The sequence below is a fragment of the Balaenoptera acutorostrata genome, chromosome 8, assembly GCF_949987535.1.
Source record: "Balaenoptera acutorostrata chromosome 8, mBalAcu1.1, whole genome shotgun sequence".
Taxonomy (NCBI): Eukaryota; Metazoa; Chordata; class Mammalia; order Artiodactyla; family Balaenopteridae; genus Balaenoptera; species Balaenoptera acutorostrata.
Window position 1 is genome coordinate 27,771,367 of NC_080071.1, and position 20,531 is coordinate 27,791,897.

At 35.1% G+C, this 20,531-nt stretch overlaps 1 protein-coding gene and 1 non-coding gene across 2 annotated transcripts in view; one reads left to right on the forward strand and one right to left on the reverse strand.

The window, feature by feature from the left end:
- Positions 1 to 266: 266 nt before the first annotated feature.
- SCN9A (sodium voltage-gated channel alpha subunit 9) overlaps positions 267 to 20,531 on the reverse strand; it is a 153,050-nt gene continuing 132,785 nt past the window's right edge. The window contains exons 22-27 of the mRNA XM_007183216.2: positions 17,475 to 17,756; positions 16,626 to 16,679; positions 15,571 to 15,708; positions 9,686 to 9,790; positions 8,037 to 8,307; positions 267 to 4,689 (exon numbers count right to left, since the gene is read on the reverse strand). Coding sequence (XP_007183278.2) covers positions 3,497 to 4,689; positions 8,037 to 8,307; positions 9,686 to 9,790; positions 15,571 to 15,708; positions 16,626 to 16,679; positions 17,475 to 17,756 — 2,043 coding nt within the window. The 3' untranslated portion in view covers positions 267 to 3,496. The remainder of the gene's footprint in view (positions 4,690 to 8,036; positions 8,308 to 9,685; positions 9,791 to 15,570; positions 15,709 to 16,625; positions 16,680 to 17,474; positions 17,757 to 20,531) is intronic.
- On the forward strand, positions 9,893 to 9,998 carry LOC114238070 (U6 spliceosomal RNA). The gene has a single exon (XR_003623498.1). It is a non-coding gene; the product is annotated as a U6 spliceosomal RNA (small nuclear RNA).

The window sequence follows — 20,531 nt, forward strand, 5'->3', positions numbered from 1 at the left end:
CAAACTCTATTGTGGATTTCAATGAATTCCTTTGGAATTCTATAGTCTTTATCCCCATCTTTCTTACCCTGGAAAACTTCTCATGGAAGACATTTGAGGCTGTCCATTTTTCAATAAAAAGAAAAAAGTTATCAGTAGCTACAACTTATTTAGGGATGCACTGAATTGATCTCCTTAAAGATTATTTTCACAAAAACAGAAAATACATACAAACATGATTTTATTTTTTTGATGACTTTTATTTTTAGATTCTATTACAATGCGTAAGTCTCAAGTATAACTACAATATAATTTATGACAAACATTTTGAGCATTCATAGATGTATGAAATTTGTAAAGAATTCTATGTAAACAGCATTATTATATTCATGGCTATTCACTGAATTTTATGAAGCAGTTCTTGATTATTTTCCTCAAGAATATAACATAATAAACCGCAGATATTAACAGAAATTGATGGCCTCTATACATAGGTCCTAAACCCAAGCCAATTACTTGGGCATTCTAATTTAGCTGGCCCTTTTTCATCACTCCCACTAACATTTCTCTGAAATTGCTATTTAGAACTGCTTTATTTACATATGCATTTTATCTTAACTCTTTTTAACAAAGCTATTAAAATTCTATAAAATCATGCTGAACATTTTGGGTTGAGGTTTTCAACAATCAGCATTTAGAAACAGCCCACAAATCACTTATATCTTTTGCAAACTATGTAACAGTCAAAAAGGTGAAGTGAGATTCTCCCACTTTTGTTCAAATTGTATGAATGGATTTGTGTTCAAATCTGTTCACTTCAGTTTTATTCCAATTTAAATTTTACAGTGTAACTGCCATTCTATATCATTAGGTTAAATGAGTTCAATGATTGTGTGACTTAAATATTAGCATGACAGTGCTTTCTGAGGGTGGTATCTTATAATCAGTACCAAACAGTAATCTACATGAAAAGAGAAGTCTAATTTTCCTTCAAGCTTGTACTGTATTAAATGAGCTCTTGGTTCCAAATATTATTAGTAATTGATAAAAAGTCACAACTAGACATTCCTGGGAAAACATACATATACAAAACCTAACCATGTTATATTTAAAAAAAATTATAGTTCAGCATGAAATAGAAGTGTGACTTTGTAAGTTTTTCTTTTTTTGAAACGCTAAGAAGAAATTGTGTTGAGGAACCAGTTGCCAATATTTTCTTCACATAAAAATCAGGCAATGTAAAAACATTAGTAGTAAATCACACATAAACCTACCCGCTATATATCTTTTCACACTGTATTATATAAATATGCAAAGTGCAGTTATATTTATATGGATTTAAAATGATGAGGATAAACTGCATTCAAATTTAAGGTAATATTAATTTCTTAATTTAATGTATTAAAATATCTTACAAATGTAATATATTTTGTATGGTTCTCTAATTAAACTGTCAAAACCTATTTTCAACAGACTTAGCAGGGATGTGATGCAATGCTCTACACAGTCTAGGAAAACACTGCATGGTATCTTATATATTAAATAAAAAAGAGGCTCAAATAATTTAAGATGAGTGATTGAACTTAGGTGTAAAGAGTCTTTGGCCCTAGGTTTAATTTCATATGTGCCTTAGGACAGATGTCTAGACGTGATAATCTCCTTCACAGATGTTGTAAAATACATCACAATTTAAAAACATTCTAGATAGGAAGTTCTGTGGAAATGCCGCTTTCTTTGTTTTTATCTGTCTTTCTCATTTCTGTTTCTTTGCCTTTCTGCCTCTCATTCTCTACCTATACTTCTTCATCTCTATAGGTATGCTTTAATCTCCTTTATTTTTAACTAGCCAGAACAACAAAAAAATTGCTTTAAGTACTTAATATAGAAATATATTTATGTTCTTTTTTCATTTAAGAAAGCAAATGAATGAAATATTGTTGTATATATTTGCTTTGAAAACTCCCAAAAAATCTTCTAAATAAAATTCTTTCTACTTATGTAACTCGATTTTTGTGTGTGCATGAATAACTTGATAGAAGAAAGATCTTATATTCCTGGAATAAACTCATAAAAAATACATCATGGCTGTTTCTTTTCAAGCCACTATTAACAAGGATTTTTAAAAAACTAGATTCATAATCCTTGGTAGAAGGACAACAGCTAAAGCAAAATGAATGTGTGCTTGGTAAACTATAAGCTCAGGATATGTTATTGATTGATACATAATATACCTCATAGTCATAGAATTTTATGGAGAAAGTGACATCTTTCTCATTTTGTAGATGAAAGCATAAAAGTTCAAGAGGATGAATGCTATTTCATCCTTTTCACACAAAAGTCTGTGTTGAACGCATGCCATGTGTTATGACTTGAAAGCTTGCCATACACACTTAGGATGGTATGCAGGAGACACAGTTAATACTGTGCCCAAGTCATTATCTGCTCAAACATGTTCCATGGTATCAAATATCTATCTGCATATCTGGAAGCACTCCACTGAAGAGAAATATCAACTTTGCTTAGTGCTAAAGAATGACTCAACACTGAATCAGAAAGCAGAAAACTGACAAAAATGACTAAGAGTTGGGTCATTATTGGTATTTTGGGGCAGCACAGTCCAGTGTTACACTGTATACATAAAAGTGAATAAAGTTTTCTTCAGTTGCTTCTTTTCTCAATTACCTTCATTTTTTTCTTTCGAGGAATGTGATACGTACTTAAAATAATTTCTTCATGTTCCACAGTTATTGTATGAACAAAGAAGGATATAGAAAAAGGCAGTCTATTAAGCACAATACTCTAAAGGTAACTCTTATCCTAGTTGGTATATGAGTCAAGATGAATAAAAAGCATTTGTTGAACGGACTAGCCTATGTGTTTTTAATCCCATGGCATTTAATAGGCACATATAAATTGGTTTTGATGCAATATGAATAAATTTAAGCACCTCAAAATATAGAATGACCACTGTAGATGGATAAAAGAGTCTTGCCCCCTAATAACAAGATGTTTTAACTAAACATTCATTACTAGTATTCATTCCTTCTATCAGGGCACTTCATTGCAAAGCCAAGGGAAAATACTTTTGTAGATATCCAAATGATAGATACTTGCGCGCATGCGCGCGCGTGTGTATATTTGCATGGGACATGAATGTTTACAATCCTGTGAAAAGATGACAAGGTAGATGTGAACATTTTCTACATGGTCTTCTAATTTATTAAAAGTAAATTAAAAAAAATAAAAAAAAAAGTAAATAAAATTAAATCACCTTTGTTTCCTGTAATCAATAATCCCTGTACAGTTACTCTTTAGAATTCTTATAGATTCATTTACCAATGCAAAAATAGCCACTGCTAATGCTGCCCACCTATGTTAGAGAATCAGAGCTAGCGACTGCACTGACTTTGAGACTATTTTGATAAAAAGAGTTTTGGCATAGACCTCCTTAAAAGAGTCTTATTAACACAAATATATCACCTTCACAGGCTGTAAACAATATATCAGAAGTGAAGCTCTATTTTTTGCCTTCCTTGCCATCTTTTCCTTTGTCTTCCTTTTCTGTTTTGTCTTTTTCATATTTCTCTTTGTCTGGTTTTGTTACACTATCATATGAAGGTGGAGAGATGGTGGATGGAGTTCCATCTGTTTTTTCTGGACTTGAGTTCTCATTAACGTTATCAAAACCCATATCTTCTTTACTGGGCAAATCATCATCTCCGTCACCATCTTTTATGTATATACTTGATATGTTTTTGACATTTTGCCGTAAGCGATAACGTCTGTAAGCACGCTGAATGACAGTAGCAGACACATCTTCCTGTTTTCGTTTTAGTGTAGTTGTGATGGGTTCATAGGACACTTTAGAAGGATTTGCAGACATGAACTTTTCTTCCATCTGTGAACGAAGAGAGTCCATCTCTCCACTTTCACCCAAAACACGCTTTGTAAAAGCAAATAAGATGTCGAGACAATGGATCCGGTCCCCACTGACCATGGGCAGATCCATGGCAATGAGCTGGGCTTTGTTTGGTTTTGCTATGAGAAGAGGAGGATCCAGGGCAGCTGCAAAATCAGAGAGTTTGCTATATTCTATAAATTGGGTGGCATCGGGATCAAACTTCTCCCAAACCTCATAGAACATCTCAAAGTCATCCTCACTCAGCGGCTCAGTACTTTCTTCAGTGGCAACACTGAAGTTCTCCAGAATGACAGCGATGTACATGTTCACCACGACCAGAAATGATATGATGATGTAACTGACAAAATAGAATATCCCCACAGATGGGTTCCCACAGTCTCCTTCAACTGAGCTTCCAGGATGAACTTTTCTGGGGTCACAATCAGGTGGTGCACTGTTGAGAATAGGTGCTAGCAATCTATCCCAGCCACCAGAGGTGGTAATCTGGAACAGGCAGATCATGCTGTTGCCAAAGGTCTCAAAGTTGAACATGTCATTAATTCCAGCTTCCTTTTTAACATAGGCAAAGTTGGACATTCCAAAGATGGCGTAGATGAACATGACCAGGAAGAGCAGGAGGCCGATGTTAAACAACGCAGGAAGGGACATCATCAAAGCAAAGAGCAGCGTGCGGATCCCCTTGGCCCCTTTGATCAGACGGAGGATTCGGCCAATCCTGGCAAGACGGATCACTCGAAACAGGGTAGGGGACACAAAATACCTTTCTATCAAATCTGCTAGAAACATACCTGGTGAAGAGGGAAGGAATACAAAGAAAATACTTAAATATCCATGCCACAGAAAATCATGACTCTAAATAGTTTTTTTTTGCTTTTGTTTTTTAAAAATTATTTATTTATTTATTTTTGGCTGCGTTGGTTCTTCGTTGCTGCGCGCGGGCTTTCTCCAGTTGCGGCGAGCGGGGGCTGCTCTTCACTGCGGTGCACAGGCTTCTCACTGCGGTGGCTTCTCTTGTAGCGGAGCACAGGCTCCAGGCTCATGGGCTTCAGTAGTTGTGGCTCGTGGGCTCCAGAGCGCAGGCTCAGCAGTTGTGGCACATGGGCTTAGTTGCTCCGCAGCATGTGGAATCTTCCCGGACCAGGGCTTGAACCCACGTCCCCTGCATTGGCAGGCGGATTCCCAACCACTGCACCACCAGGGAAGCCTCTAAATAGTTTTACGTGCCATCTTACCTCTTATGATTTCAGGATTGTCCTTTTACATTGAAAGCAATTTCATAACAACCCAAGGATCGAGCAATCCCACAGGAAAATGGTTAGAATTACTATTGTGAAATTTTCTCTCCCTTACTAAGTTTGTAGATCTTATTTCTTACCTCCACAACATTTTTTTAAATTGTAAGGATAGAAAAATTAAAGCTACACAGTAAAATGCTAAAAAGAAAATATAAATCATCTGAAATAACAACCAACCATTTACTACTGTTAATATTTTGTTGAGGATCACTCCATGTTTCTATGCAAGCACACAAACATTTACAAATGTAATCATGATATAGGAGCTTTTTTATGTCATTTGTTTTGTGTTTTAGTTACTTCATCATATGGTATGGACATATTTTCATATAAATGACAACAGAATAATTCCTTATAGTTGTATAATGTTCTGTCAAAATAACCATATATTGAAGAATTTTATGTTGTTTCCAATTGTTTTGGTTGAGACAAATATCCAAGCAGGTATATTTTCTTTTAGTTGCATGGGCATATTTTGATAATAAGAGAAGGTAGCTCAAACAGTATATTTCAAATTTTGTTATATATTGCAAATCTATCTCCAGCAAGTTTGTACAAATTCACACTCCTAATGATAGTCTATGAAAGTGTTCACACTCCACATGCTCCCCAGTGTTGTCATTCTTTATAATTTTACCAAAAAAACTTTGTGATGTTTAAAACATCTCATTATTGCAGTTTATTTGCATTTCTTTTGGGAAAAAATAATCCAAATTTTTTTTATTATTTATTGGACATTTTGTATGCTTGTTGACCATTTTCAACTTTCTCTTTTTGGCCTAGTCTAGTCCTTTGCCCATTTTTCTATTGGGAGATTTACTATTTTCTTATTGATTTATGAGGACTATTTTTCTATTACAAGTGCTAATCTTTTGTTGGCCTTAAATGTTACATTAACAATATCCCTGTTTTTAATTTGTCTTTCAACTTTTTTTTTTTATTTGGTGGTGGTAGTGAGTTTTCCTCCATAGAATATTTTGATTTTTATGTAGTCATATCTATTCTTTTTTCTTCATGGAGTCAAGTTTGTCATGAATAGAAAGGACTATTCAAGCTCATGGTTATAAATCTATTTCTACTAGAATCCATTTTTAAATACATTAATTTTTATACATCAATTAATTAATCTTGATCCATGAGATCTTTTAACTGAGTAACTTAGTAATTCTCTATATATTGATGTTAATTTTGGATTATTTATTTGAATCCATTGAGCTTTTTAGTAAACACTGTTTTACTTCATCAATGTAATAATAATCTTAATATCTAGCAATGTAAGTCACCCCTCATTACTCTAATTTTTCTTCCAGGTGAATTTTAGAATCATTAGATTTATATCACCAATTTATTATCCCCACTACACAAAAAGACGCTCATGTTCTCATTGGGATAACACTGGAATTATAGATTAATCTATTAAAAAAATGGTCATGATTACAGGGAGACCCTTCTTATCCAAGTACAAGAAAAGCCTTTCAATTATTTAAACCTTCTTTTGTTTCTGTTAGTTTTCCTCATAGAAGCCTTATACATTTCTTGTTAAAGTTGTTACTAGGTATTTTACTTTATTTTTATTGGAATTGTGAATGAAATTTTTCTTTAGGCCTATTTTCTAATTTTTTGCTCCACATATAAAACAATTACTAACATTGGTACGTGCAATTTAAAATTTGCACCTTCTGAATTCTAATTGAATCCATTTTTTTCAGTTGATTCTCTTGCATTTTTAGAGTGCCATAATAAGATCTGAAAATGAAAATTTGCCCCATTGTTCAAATATATGTACCTCTCTGTTTTCTTATCTAATTGTATCAGCCAACACTGTTACAAATAGAGGTGATAGAGGGACACTCTTTTCTTCTTCCTAAGTTAACTGGAACGCTTCCACCATTTTGCTTGTTGTTAGTATGTGATTCCTACCTAAATTTTAATTTGTTTTTTTATATATTAACTTTAATGTCACCTCTGGTAATAATACTCCTTTTTCAAAAATTGATTTTGAATCCCTGTTCTAACTTATACTAGTCAATATGGCAGTTTTAGTATATGTGCTGCCGAAGCGAGCACAATATGGCAGTTTTAGGTTATGTGACTTTTAACCTTTCTTGTCCTGCCTGTTTCAGCATCTCTAAATTGAGTTTGTATTAAATAATCCCTACAATCTCTGTCTAAAATTCATAATTGTGAAAATAAATGCAATCCTAAACTACTGGGCAAGGCATGTACAAATAATAAAAAAACAAGAGGATAGAAAAACAGCTATGGTAATGAAATGAGAGGAAGTATAAAATCACATACTGTGATTCACAGATATGACTGGGGTTGGTTGAGAAATGATTACAAACTTGACAAGTATGAAGCCAAAAGGAATGAAGCTGGCATTTCTTCAGACCTTAACTTTTCACTTTGAGTTCAGGAAGAATTTTCACAAAGAGTCACCGATATTCTGGCTAGTTATATTATCATTAATCAAAGGATAGTTCTCATATGTGTAAAAACTAGAAGTGATTTCAGATTCTACATTGGTCTTCTAAGACATACCTACCTATAGACCCAGTTGCTACCTTTGTGAAGGGTAATCTTGGAAGTCAAATATCAAGGAGTTTTATGTGCTTCCAACAAACAGAACATGTGTGGCTTTGAGGCTTGTTGTGTGAACCTAGGAATTCTGACACAGAGGTATTTGTTTTTTTTAGTTTTGTTTTTAAGGTTCCTTCACTCTTTCAGTGTTACTAATTTACTCAAAAGTAAGTTTACATTCAAGAATTCAGAAACTTCTCTGAGTATGTGTGATGTTTAGTTTGATTCAAAATGGAAATCTGATTAATAAATGCTCTTACCTACAATGGAGAGAATCACAACCACAAAATCAAAAATGTTCCATCCTACAGTGAAGTAGTAGCATCTGAGGGAGATCAGTTTCAGCACACATTCTCCAGTGAAAAGGATAACAAAAACCACATTGACCCAATATAAAACTTCAGTCATGTATGCACTTTGTCCCTCTTTTTCTACCATCATGGTTATCATGTTGAGGCAGATAAGAACCATGATGGCGATATCAAAAGCTTGGTTTGTTACTAGGTCAAATATACATCCTTGGAATTTGTTCTGCAAAGAAACAAAAATAATAGGAAATGTACAGTAAATTTTGCAAGTAGTATCCATAAATCATTACATTAGTAAAAAAAATTTTTTAAGGTATCAGTCTTCAAAACTTGCATAAATTATCCCTGGTCATAGGTTCTTGCTTTGTACAAGAAATATTATTAAATCTTAGAGTACATGAAAACTTTTTGTTGTTGTTGACTTTCAGTATACCAAGTCTTCAGCGAGCCTTGTAAACTAACATTTGCTTTTAAGCATATCCACCCCTAGTATGTTATATAGGAGTTGCCAGAATCACAAGGTAATTTTTACTAAGAAAACCTCAGCTCTACTACCTAGAGTATTTCAAGGTAATAAAATGATATCTCTAAATTTCTACTTTGTCACGTTATTTTGACTAATATGTTGGCACTGTCTTGTACTGATATTACTGCTATAATATCAGATCTATATTTTCCTATCTCTTCCATGTATAGATTATACATTTCCAAATATATCCATACTTAACACATCACCTTTCTTGTCAGTCTCACTGATAGTATTATGCTTTCCAGGAAACCCAATTTCAAAATCACTTTATTAGTTGCATAGGCAAGTTTTAAGGCACTGTATTCAAAGTCAAGTAGTGTACTGAAAAAATTAAATACCAGAGCTTTAAATTCATACATTATGATTCAGTAGGGTCTGGGTGAAACCTGGCCATGTGTCCATTTAAAAAGTGCTGGGTAATCGTCATGTAGCCAGCTGGTACGAAGTGGATTCCCATCTTTAGGATGCTCTGTCTGCAGCCATGACTTTTGGTAAGGTGTGTTATGTTGAATAGAAATTGAAAAACATGTAATGCATTTAAAATTATTTTAATTGTTAGAGGAATACAAACTATTCTTTAACTGCTAAGACTCACTATTTACATCTGAGCCTATTCTGGTCTTTGACCCTATGGTAAGATAAAGTTTAGATTCATGACCAATCCAACTGCTTCTCTGGCTATTTGTTGTAATATCAAAGATCTACAAGGTTAGTTTCACCTGACTGATAGACAGCCATCATTACATCATAAAGCCATCAAGAAAATCAAATTTCAATCAAAAGTACATTTTATTTTCATTCTCTATAGGCCATTTGTACTAATAGTAAGTTGTATAGCTAAGGTAGAGATAAAAGCATATATAATTATTTTTCATTTTTATAGAAAAAGAAATTATATGAAGGCATATTACAAGCTGTGACAGTGTTCAAAATACATATGTTCAGTTTTATAAGAATTTTTCTTCAAAATATTAAAATATATGCATTCATGTTTAAGAAATAATTATATATTAAAGATGAATTGAAAATAATTTTAAAATTTACATGCTAAATATATATATATATTTTTTACCCCCGGACGAGGTATTGGCTTTTGTGGTTTCTTGGATCCCAGCTTTTTCATTGCATTATAATATTTCTTCTGTTCTTCTGTCATAAAGATATCTTGACCTCCAAGGTAAAGAAATAAAAAATAAATCTAGTTAAAACCAGAATCATTGCCTAGATCTTCCTTCAGATCATTATTCAGGTTAAAAATGTATTCATATAGAAATGAAATGTTTTCTCATTTCAGTAGCACATATATTAAAATTGGAACCATAGAGAGATTAGCATGGCTCCTGATCTAGGATGACATGCAAATCTGTGAAGCGTTCCATGGTTTTGGTGACAGATGGTGACAAACGGTAACTAGACTTTTATGGTAATCATTTCACAATGTATGCAAATATCAAATCATTATGTTGTATACCTGGAACTAATATACTGTTATATATCAATTACACTTCAATTTAAAGAAATGAAATGCCTTTTATTATGTGCAAGGTAACTATAAATCAAACCTGTCTTAAAGGATTACCTACGTGTAGGCACATGACTCTCCGTACGTAATGCAGTATGCATAATACATAAAATATATGGATTACATGCAATAATGATTGGCTCAATTATCTTTTAGTAGCCTAACCTGCTATCTCATTTTATCTGTTACTTGTCTCACCAGACATTTCATTGCTAAATAACAAATATATCAGGAAGGGTTATAAGAAATAAAAGTAGTGAATGATAATTTGGCTAACGTTTACTTATTAGCCATACTGACTCATAAAGAGTAGGGAGTAGGGGCCAAAAGTGGTAGCTAAAATAGTATTATTTTTATATTCACTTGTATTCATTTTAATATATCATATTCCCTTAGCAGAATAAATGAATATAGTATATACATGTATAGCACATATCCATAAATACTGTATATACACACACACACACATATATTTGGTACACATATAATAAATTTATTTATTTATTTATTTTTTAAAAAAACCTCTTTAGTTACCTCTTTAATTCCAAACGAGGAATTTCAACATAAACACTTTATTGGGTGTAAACATTACATGTAATAGAGCTGTAGATGCTGAGAAAATTACCAATAATCCAGGGTCTCTGACTTGAAGGATTTTCTAATTGAATATACAACATATAAGATTCAACAGTAAATAAACTAACATCTAAATAAAGTTTTTGTTCCTTTCTACACTGTATAAGTCTAAATCTCACAAAGGAGGCCTAGAAGCTTTGCTTATTCTTTTAAACTGTTAATTTCTTAAAATTATCTATAATTTATACAGATTCATGCATATTCCTCATCAGTCCACAATATAAACTTTTTAGTTATGGCATAAATTAGTACAATCCATGTAATTAGGAATTTATTTTGGGGAATTTACAGTTTTGAAATCCTTACTTAACTTGTGGGGTCCTGGAGCTAAGGTGATCTGTTTATGGTTTCCCTTTGGTTTTCCTGGATTGCATTTTCTTATCAAATACCTAACGATAACCAGGCTTCCCTTTCTGTCTTATGTGTTTTAATTTACATCTCCTCTAATTGATAGGCAGTCTTTGTGCAATTTTGGCATTCATCTGATCTATTGATGCATGAGAGAGAACTTTCATGCCAATGTTAAGAGAAGCCCAGACCCTTTATTCCTCAGTGATGAGGGTTGAATATCACCGCAGGTCAAGAACTTACAAGAAGCTAGGAAAACACTGGGAAGATAACTCTGAATTAGGGGTAAAAATCAAAGTAGCAGGTTTTGTCTTCCCTTGATGATACCCTGGTTGTCAACATAATGAAGGATGGGATGAAGCTAAGAGGAGATTACAAAATGCTCCAGTAGAGAAACTTGTGTTGTCATTTTATTTAACTGTAGCTTATATAGACCTTGTAAAATGCACCCCGTTAAAAGTTAGGTGGCAGACATTCTGTAAGTCAGGCTGGTCTTTACACTCTATGTCAAGGCTGTATTACATAGTAGTTAAGAAGACCCCAGTTCTGGTATAAGATCATCTTCATTCAATGCCCATCTCTGTTGCCCTTGGGCAAGTTTTTTAATCTCTTTAAGGTTATATCATCTCATCATTACAAGAGCAACTACCTCATTGGTTTGTTGTGAGGATCAATTAAGATACTGTATTCCAAACACTCAGTAATTATTTATAACTTCCGTTGTTGTTATTAACCTTCCAAACAAGGTTATAGTTACTGAAAAGGGTTGATGTTAGAATTTAGTCATATGTACCCAGGTCTGTACTAGTCATTTGTGTAAATACATTGCATACATTTCCCTTCTATAACTTGAACTCATTAATAACTTATGTTCTAATTTTCAGAAGTATATTTTCTGATGAACTATTAAAACCCAATTATCATATGGATTTGTTAAAGATGAAAACAGTGTGTATAAGAATGATGGATAGCTGGCAAACTAGTAAAGTGGGGGTGGTGATTAGAAAGAGGTATGGGAATTTGGCAGGGTCCTAAACCAAGACCAAAGTGTTGAAGTTAAAAAGCATTAAGAGGCAACATTGCATTGTGGAAAAAATAGGCTTTGCAGTCAAATAGAACTTTGGATCCTGACCACCAATGACCTACTACTTGATTTGAAACAAGTTGTTAATCTTCTCTAGGCCTCAGTTTATACACTTGTATAAAGATAGCACTTTCATTGGTTTGTTCTATGGATTAGATGAATTCATATAGAGGCCTCTAGCAGGAGACCTCCTCTGTAGTAGATTATTTTTTTTTTTAAGTTATACAATTTATTTATTTATTTATTTATCTATTTATGGCTGTGTTCGGTCTTCGTTTCTGTGCAAGGGCTTTCTCCAGTTGTGGCAAGTGGGGGCCACTCTTCATCGCGGTGCGCGGGCCTCTCACTATTGCGGCCTCTCCTATTGCGGAGCACAAGCTCCAGACGCGCAGGCTCAGTAATTGTGGCTCACGGGCCCAGTCGCTCCGCGGCATGTGGGATCTTCCCAGACCAGGGCTCGAACCCGTGTCCCCTGCATTGGCAGGCAGATTCTCAACCACTGCGCCACCAGGGAAGCCCTGTAGTAGATTATTAATTGATCTGTTGGTCCTGTCTTCTTTCATTCTCTTAGTAGGTTGGAAAGAAACCCTAAACCATTCAGAAAGGGTCAGAAGATAAAAAGCAGCTTAGAATGCAAATGAAACACTAGAGGAATGGTAGGTGATAACTGTAGCTGTCACTGCTTTGAAATTAGTAACTTTTGCCTGACGTTACTGGTAATGGTGTCTACCCAACCCATCTTCCTGCAGTGGCAATTCTTGTTGTAAGAATAACATTCAAGAGCAAGGGGATCAAAGCAATTAGGGCTGTGGCTGTCCTGTCATGTCATACTGCTCTTTCTAGATACACCTATAATTTATTCTATACAGGGAATGCTGGAGAACCATATGTATGTGCTTATATATCCATATACACGTATATAATGACTAAAGTAGGAAAAATAAATTGGAAATTAGGGTATAATTTGTGAAATTATTTTCAAGATTAATTATTAATTATTCAAGATCCTCTGCCTAAAGGCATGAATATATGATAATGCTAGCTAAGTTTGACTGTCAGATATAAAATGTAAGAATGGAACATGGAATTTTAAAAATTCTTTGAAAAATAAACACCTGTATTTGGAAATGTAAGCATAAATAACATTTAATATTTACTACATTTTCCTTCACCTGAGAATAGTCAATCATGGCCACTGATGCCATTTCACTGCATGTACCCCTGTCTTTTCTTAGATGCTAAGCCAGTACCTGAAATCACTTCCTCCTGGTATTCCAGCACTCACCCTTCAAAGGTCTCTTTTCCTGTGGGTGGTGCTACAGCCACAGTAACTCTGTTAACTTTGAGAAAACTGAGGCTTCTTAGACATTTTTTTCTCCTGCAAATCACAAACAACACTGTAGACCCTACCCCTTAAAATCTCTTAACTGAATGAATCCCCTATTCTCTATTGCTGCAAATGACTAATTTGGAGAATTAAGTGTGGTCTAGGTGGCAGGTAAAGCAGGGTCTGACCTAGTCTTTGGTCTCTCCCCAGTCATTCTCTGCATCATTGTTAGGTTAATTTTTTAATTAAAGCTGAGTTTTCATAATCTCTGGGAAAAGAGACCCTGGAGTTAGATCCATTACGAAGCTACTTCTTAGCTATCAGACCATGTGCAGGTCACACAACCCCTCTGAAAGGTGAAGTGGGGATACTGTGCCCTGTAGACTTATAAAATGTGACGAAGATTACTGTGTAAAGTACTTTACACACGATCAGACATGCCATCAAATCTTAATAGATGTCTATGTCCTGCTTATACGTTCTTCCGTACTCAAAATACCTCAGTGACACATCAGATCCTACTGAAAAATATCTAACATGACTTTTCAGATCTGCTCTCAAGCAAATAAAGACCTCATCTTTTCTATTTCTCTTCTCAAAACTCCATCCAAACTGGATGGACTGCTATTTCTCCTGCACTGCACCTCCTTTGCCAGCATGGTGCATGTGCTCACACACTTCTCTGACCCTTCATGTGGCCTACTTATCCTTCTGCCTGCCACTTGCTTTGTGTCTTTTCATCCATCTTCCAAGGCCTGCTCAATTGTCACATATATCATAAAACTTTCTATAGCTGTATCTAGTTTTCCTCTGACTGCCCATTTACATTTTTTGTTGTTAATTTTCTTACTGCATTTATCACTATGTCATATTATAGTATTTGGGGGTACAGCATAGGAAAGGGCCTAAGTAATATACAAGGTACATGGGATCAACTACCGACTATTAAAACCCTAACACTTACCAGGTGCATAATCGTGGGTAAGTCACTCAAAATCTCTGTGCCTTTCCTCATTTATGAGACAAAGTCTATAATAATAATTCCTCTCGTGGTTGATGTTAAGGATTAAACTGTGTCCAACCCCCCCCACCCCGCCAAAAAAAGAAAAAAAAAAAAGGAGATATGTTGAAGTCCTAACCCCTCGTACCTCAGAAAGACCTTATTGGGAAATAGTGTCATTGAAGATGTAATTAAAATAAGGTCATACTGGAGTAGGGTGGGCCCTTAATCCAATATGACTGGTGCCCCTATAAGGAGAGGAGAGAGACAGAAAGAGAGAGAATGTCATGTGACCACAGAGGCTGAGACTGAAGTTACGCTGCCATAAGCCAAGGAATACTTGAGCTACCAGAAGCTGGAAGATGCAAAGAAGGATCCTCCTCTAGAGACTCTGAGGAAAGCATGGCCCTACCAACACTTTGATTTTGGACTTCTAGCTTCCAGAACTGTGAAAGAAATCAACTTCTGATGTTCAAAACCACCCAGTGTGTGGTACTTTGCTATGGCAGGCCTAAGACTGATACAGTTGATGTGAACATTAATGAAACAAAGATCTCAGGGGAGTGTCTGACTTGCAAATCTTAACTTTAATTACCTGTGTCATTTCTTCTGCTATAATATAAACTCCTTGAGCTCAGGAAAGTATCTTCTGTTGTTCTCTTTAAGTACCAGCCCAATACATACCACACAGAACAGTGGCTCAGAACAGAATACAGTAACTAATTATGAAACATGTTTTGAGTAAATAATTAGTTCACTGAATTTTCTTAATCAATCCTCTACAGGGAACATTGGAAAATAAAACTGAATAGTTGATGTATTTCTTAAAAATAATTATGACTTAGGAGATGATTATTTTCTGTGCAGAGATGAATGAGATTAAGCATATCCATCATTATATAGTAACCAATTACTTGGAAAATTAATGAAATTCTAATGAACTAATTACTAACTGACATCAAATTAAATTTCACATTGTATTTTTGGAAAAATAATTGTTCCTTTCTTTCAGTGCAATGACAAAAACTTGAAATACTTATCTTCTTTTTCTGTTGGTTGAAGTTATCTATGATGACCCCAATGAACAAGTTCAAGGTGAAGAATGACCCAAAGATGATGAAGATGACAAAATAAATATACATGTAGAGGCTGTATTCATATATGGGCTGCTTGTCTACCTATAAAATTAACAAAAGTTAGCAGTATGTTGACAATAAAATTCATCATTTTCTTTTTCACATGGTTTGACAAGGTAATTCAAACAGTGCTATCCTAGGTAAACGTGGTTTTTCAGAAGCCATAGTGTTGTCAAGGTTCAACATAATCATTCTTAAAAATTTATTCAACACTAAATAAATATTTATTACATGCTTACTATGAATATAATCTTCAAATTACTACAAAGGGCTTATCCACTGTAGTACTTACTCTCAGATTGTAGGACAATTTAGTAAGTAAATGACCTAGTGCATAATTCTTATTTCCAGAAAAAAATAGTAAAAGAGATGATATCACACTTATATAAATCTTTTTTTTTTCATTTGATTACAGCAATGTCTTCTGTGGCTTTTGTGACAATATGAAATAGTCAGCAGTCTTCAAACTTTCTTAGTGTGTGACTAATTTCGCATAAACTCTTTCAAGGAACTTTAAAATATAAAAGCAGTAAAAACTATGAATAAAATATGTTATTTCCTTTTTATTTTGATAAACAAATATTTACTGAGCACTTATTATTGCCAGGCTGTGCTAAGCGCTCTACTTAACATTTTCTAGTTGGATCCTCACTCAGAACAATCCTATGAGGTAGGCGGTGAATTATTTTCTTTTCATAGATCAATAAACAGGCTCAGAGAGATAAAGTAATTTGCTCGAAGTCATATGCAAGCTTGTCTGATATGGTACAGCCAGAATTTAAGCCAAGCTCTGTTTCCAAATGCTGCACAGGTAACCACGAGGCTACCACCAGGTGGGTGTTCTTCAGTGTGTGTGCACATACCAAGGGCTCCTTGGAGCTGCTGTTTGAAAACAGCCTAACTAAACTAAGGAACTTTTCAAAATTGTAGAGTTTAGTGTTATGTTTACCAATACTTACGTTAACAGAATCAACTGCTGCATACATAATATCCATCCATCCTTTAAATGTTGCCTGTAAATATAAAATTTATAGAATCTGAACCTCATACTTTAAAATAGTCACAAGTGAGTTTAGTGTGTTTAATGTTACAGCATTTATTAAGTAATACTAAATTAGTGAGTTTTACTATACAGTCCTCCCTTGGTATCTGCAGGGGATTGGTTCCAGGGCCCCCCTGAAGATACCAAAATCTGCCCATGCTCAAGTCCCTTGCATTAGGCAGATGCAAACCCATGGATAAGGAGAGCCCACTGTATTTCAAAATACCAATTTAACATAAGATGCTGTGTCAAGGGAAAAAAGGGGAGGGACACATTATAAAGTCACATCCTAAATCTGACTCCTAGTTAATTATTGCCAGGTTGTTACAACTGCCTGTGAGTTTTGTACATGAACTTTTCATTATTTTTCCGGGGGTGGGGGGGAGGAGAATTTTATGAATAACAAAGGAAACAATTTTTCTCCATATCTTAAGGATTCTCCATACCAGTGGGAAGTCCTTCTCATTTCCCTGTAGTGTAAAAGTGCAGTCCAAAACATGACTATTCATTTTTGGACACAGTATTCAGATGGCACAATGGCAGGGGCTCAGGTGACTCCAAAAAGGTGGATTAATAACTCTAAAATGCAACAGAACCCATGTTCTGTTCTCATGTTTATAGGCACATGTTCTAAAAAGACCAACTCTATGTTTAAAGTCACAAAGTACTTTATCTTTAATTTTTAGTTAATAATTATATAAATAATGACAGCTCCTCCATCCAGTGTGCACCAAAATGTCAAGCATTCATAAAAGGGGTCACTTACAACTTGAAGCAGAGACAGGTAACCAAGTCCAACATTATCAAAGTTCACTTTCAGGTTCTTCCATCGCACATTTTGGCTAACATTCATAAGTGCAAAACACTCAGAACGATTTTCAACTTCACTTGTAGGAAACGGTGACCCATCTGTGGTGTTAACACACTGATAGAACTTGCCAGCAAACAAATTTACTCCCATGATGCTAAATATTAGCCAGAATATAAGACACACAAGTAGCACATTCATGATGGAAGGGATTGCACCTATGAGTGCATTCACGACCACCTAGCATTCAAAGGAAAGAAGAGAATGATTAGGATTAGTATGAATGTTAAATGGGCAACATTAATGAAACACAATACAGAATTAAAGAAGTTAGAAAAGCCACCCTTACATGTTTAAGACATAAATCAACCAACCAACACGTACTTATTGAATGCCTACTGTGTGCTCATCGGGACAAAATGAGACAGGAGCCCCTCGATCAATGAGTTTACAAAAGTACATGAGGATCACACAGTGAAACTATTAGCAACAATACAGAACAAATCACTAAGATTATATGACAGTTTAAATAAATGAAAAAAATAAATAAAAAGAATAAACCAAAAACCTGATATATGTAAGGTGAAGTCATAAAATCTGCATGCTCTAGAAAAGAAAGAAATTTGTAAATTTAAACAATTAAAATAAGTAAAATGTACATTTAAAGGTTCATAGTCCTAGAATTACCAGTGCTAAGATTCTCCCATATAGAGAAACTACTAGTACATATAAGCTGGAGTTAAGATTGGGAATCTTTTCACGGTTTGAATCCCGTAGATTTAACTGGTTCTGCTAGTTGTGTGATACGTAAACTTAATTAAGACCCTGGGACCTCTGTTTCCTCATCTACAGAACGAGAGCAATCTTTTCAAATTTATTATTCTAACTCTAAAAACACTTTATACCTAAGCCCTTGGCTAAATATAGATAGTGCTGGCCTCAATTAAAACAAAAAATGCAGAATAGTTTATCTTTAATACTCCCTTTATTTCTGCTTTTCAGCATTTCCACTACTATTGATCACCAGTGCCTCTTGCCACCCAGTGCTCCTTCATGGCGACCACTGTAGCATTTATCACCCTCCAGATTTTCTTAATTACCTCATCTTTCCAAACTTACGATCTTCTTACAGTTGACCTCCACTCTGAATCTGAGTGCAAAGGTGTTAAAGAATAACTTGTTAAGTAAAGAGCACGTGCTGCCTTTTTTTTTTGCAATGTATCAAGCAGGATCCCTGACTACTTCTGAGATTGTCTAGAGCAGGAGTTGTCAAACATTTTCTTAAATATTTTTAGGTTTTGCGGATTATATGATTTCTGTTACCACTATTCCATTCTGCCCTTGCAGCGATAGATCATATATAAACAAATGGGCATGGCTGTGATCCAATAAACTTCCTTTACAAAACAGGCATCCAGCTTGTAGGCTTTGGTTGTTGACCCTTGGTCAAGAACAACAGTTATTACCCTGGGCTTCATGGGTAGACATGGACCTGTAGAGGTTCCATGGGGGAATGAAATCATATGAAGAACATTATTATGGGTATGCTTTCTTTACGGAGAAATGACTTCTACTTTTATGAGATTCTTACAACGTACATGACCCCCAGAGGGTTAGGAAGAACAGAATTAGAGAGTAGAATCCCAAGTGGTCAGCTCTTTTTCAAGCCTACATTTTCATCCTCATTTCCTGCTACCCTCCCGCTATGCTTATAACCTAGGCACGCCGATCCTTATAGTCACCGCTCAAACACACCTTGCCTAGTCAACTCTGTCCTCTACCAAGTTGCATCTCTGCCTGGAATGCCCACCTGCCTGTGACTTGGGGCCCATTCTTTCAGTCATGGCTGCGAGGTCACCTCCATAGGAAGCCCCTCCCAGACCTCCCCAGGCAGCCACTTTCATCTCTACTCCCATAGCACTGTGTGCTTACTGTTTTATAGCAGATGCCACAGAATAACTACTATTCCCCTCTCTGTCTCTCCATGACCACTGTCCTGACTCACTCTTGGGGGACTGGGGTCTATTTACCATTGTACACTTTTTACAGTACAAAATTTGACACATGGTTTTGGTGCTGAAAGAATGTGCGTAATGATGAGTCTCTGAGGGAGATGGATACATATCGTTCTGATGAGAAGCCATTTGGAAAAGTCAGTAAGTTCAAGAACCTCAAGCCTTTTTAAAGGAAGCTAACTACAAAATGCCTCATATGCCAATCATACTTCATTTATTCTTTAAAACGATCCTGCAATTTGAAGAAACATCCCTGTTTCGCATGGCTAATAAATGTAACTAAATAGACATACTTGTCCCTCCAAATATATTAAAACATTCTCCTGCATCCAATTCACCCGCATATTAGATAAACAACAGAGAGCAAACAGGGTAAAATAATGGAGTGGCTTAATCACTGAGGGATGTATTAATATCTTGATGGGGAAGGTATATTACTTGACCATGAGAATGTAGTAGACGCTCTGCTTGAGTCCAGGGATCAGTCATAAGTTCTGAATAGATCGCAACATTCTACTAATGCTCAAAAAGAAAAATTAATGTCAACTCCAATACTACCGTTCTGTATAAAATGAAACTTGTAATTTCAATTCTTACATGACCAAAAGTACTTGACTTTTACTTATGAAAAAAAATCTTTGTATAATCATGATCTTTCATATACTTACATGGGGGCCAACATACACTGGATACACTAACAAGTAGAGGTTACAGTCATAATTAGGTCACAGTCATAATGTAATGAAGATCTGCTAGACTCAAACACATCTAACATTCATTCACCTGAGGCTTCAGATTTCTGAGCCCCATTCCAGAGTTTATTACTCAGTATATCTGGGGTGGAACCTGGGAATTTGCATTTCTAGTAAGTTTTCAGATGATGCTGACCACATTTAAGAGATGCAGTAAGCAAATTGTTCAGAGACTACTGTTAGAGAGGCAGTCGGATAAATAAATAAGTACGATGCAATATAATGAGGATGTTATGTGTCTGAACATA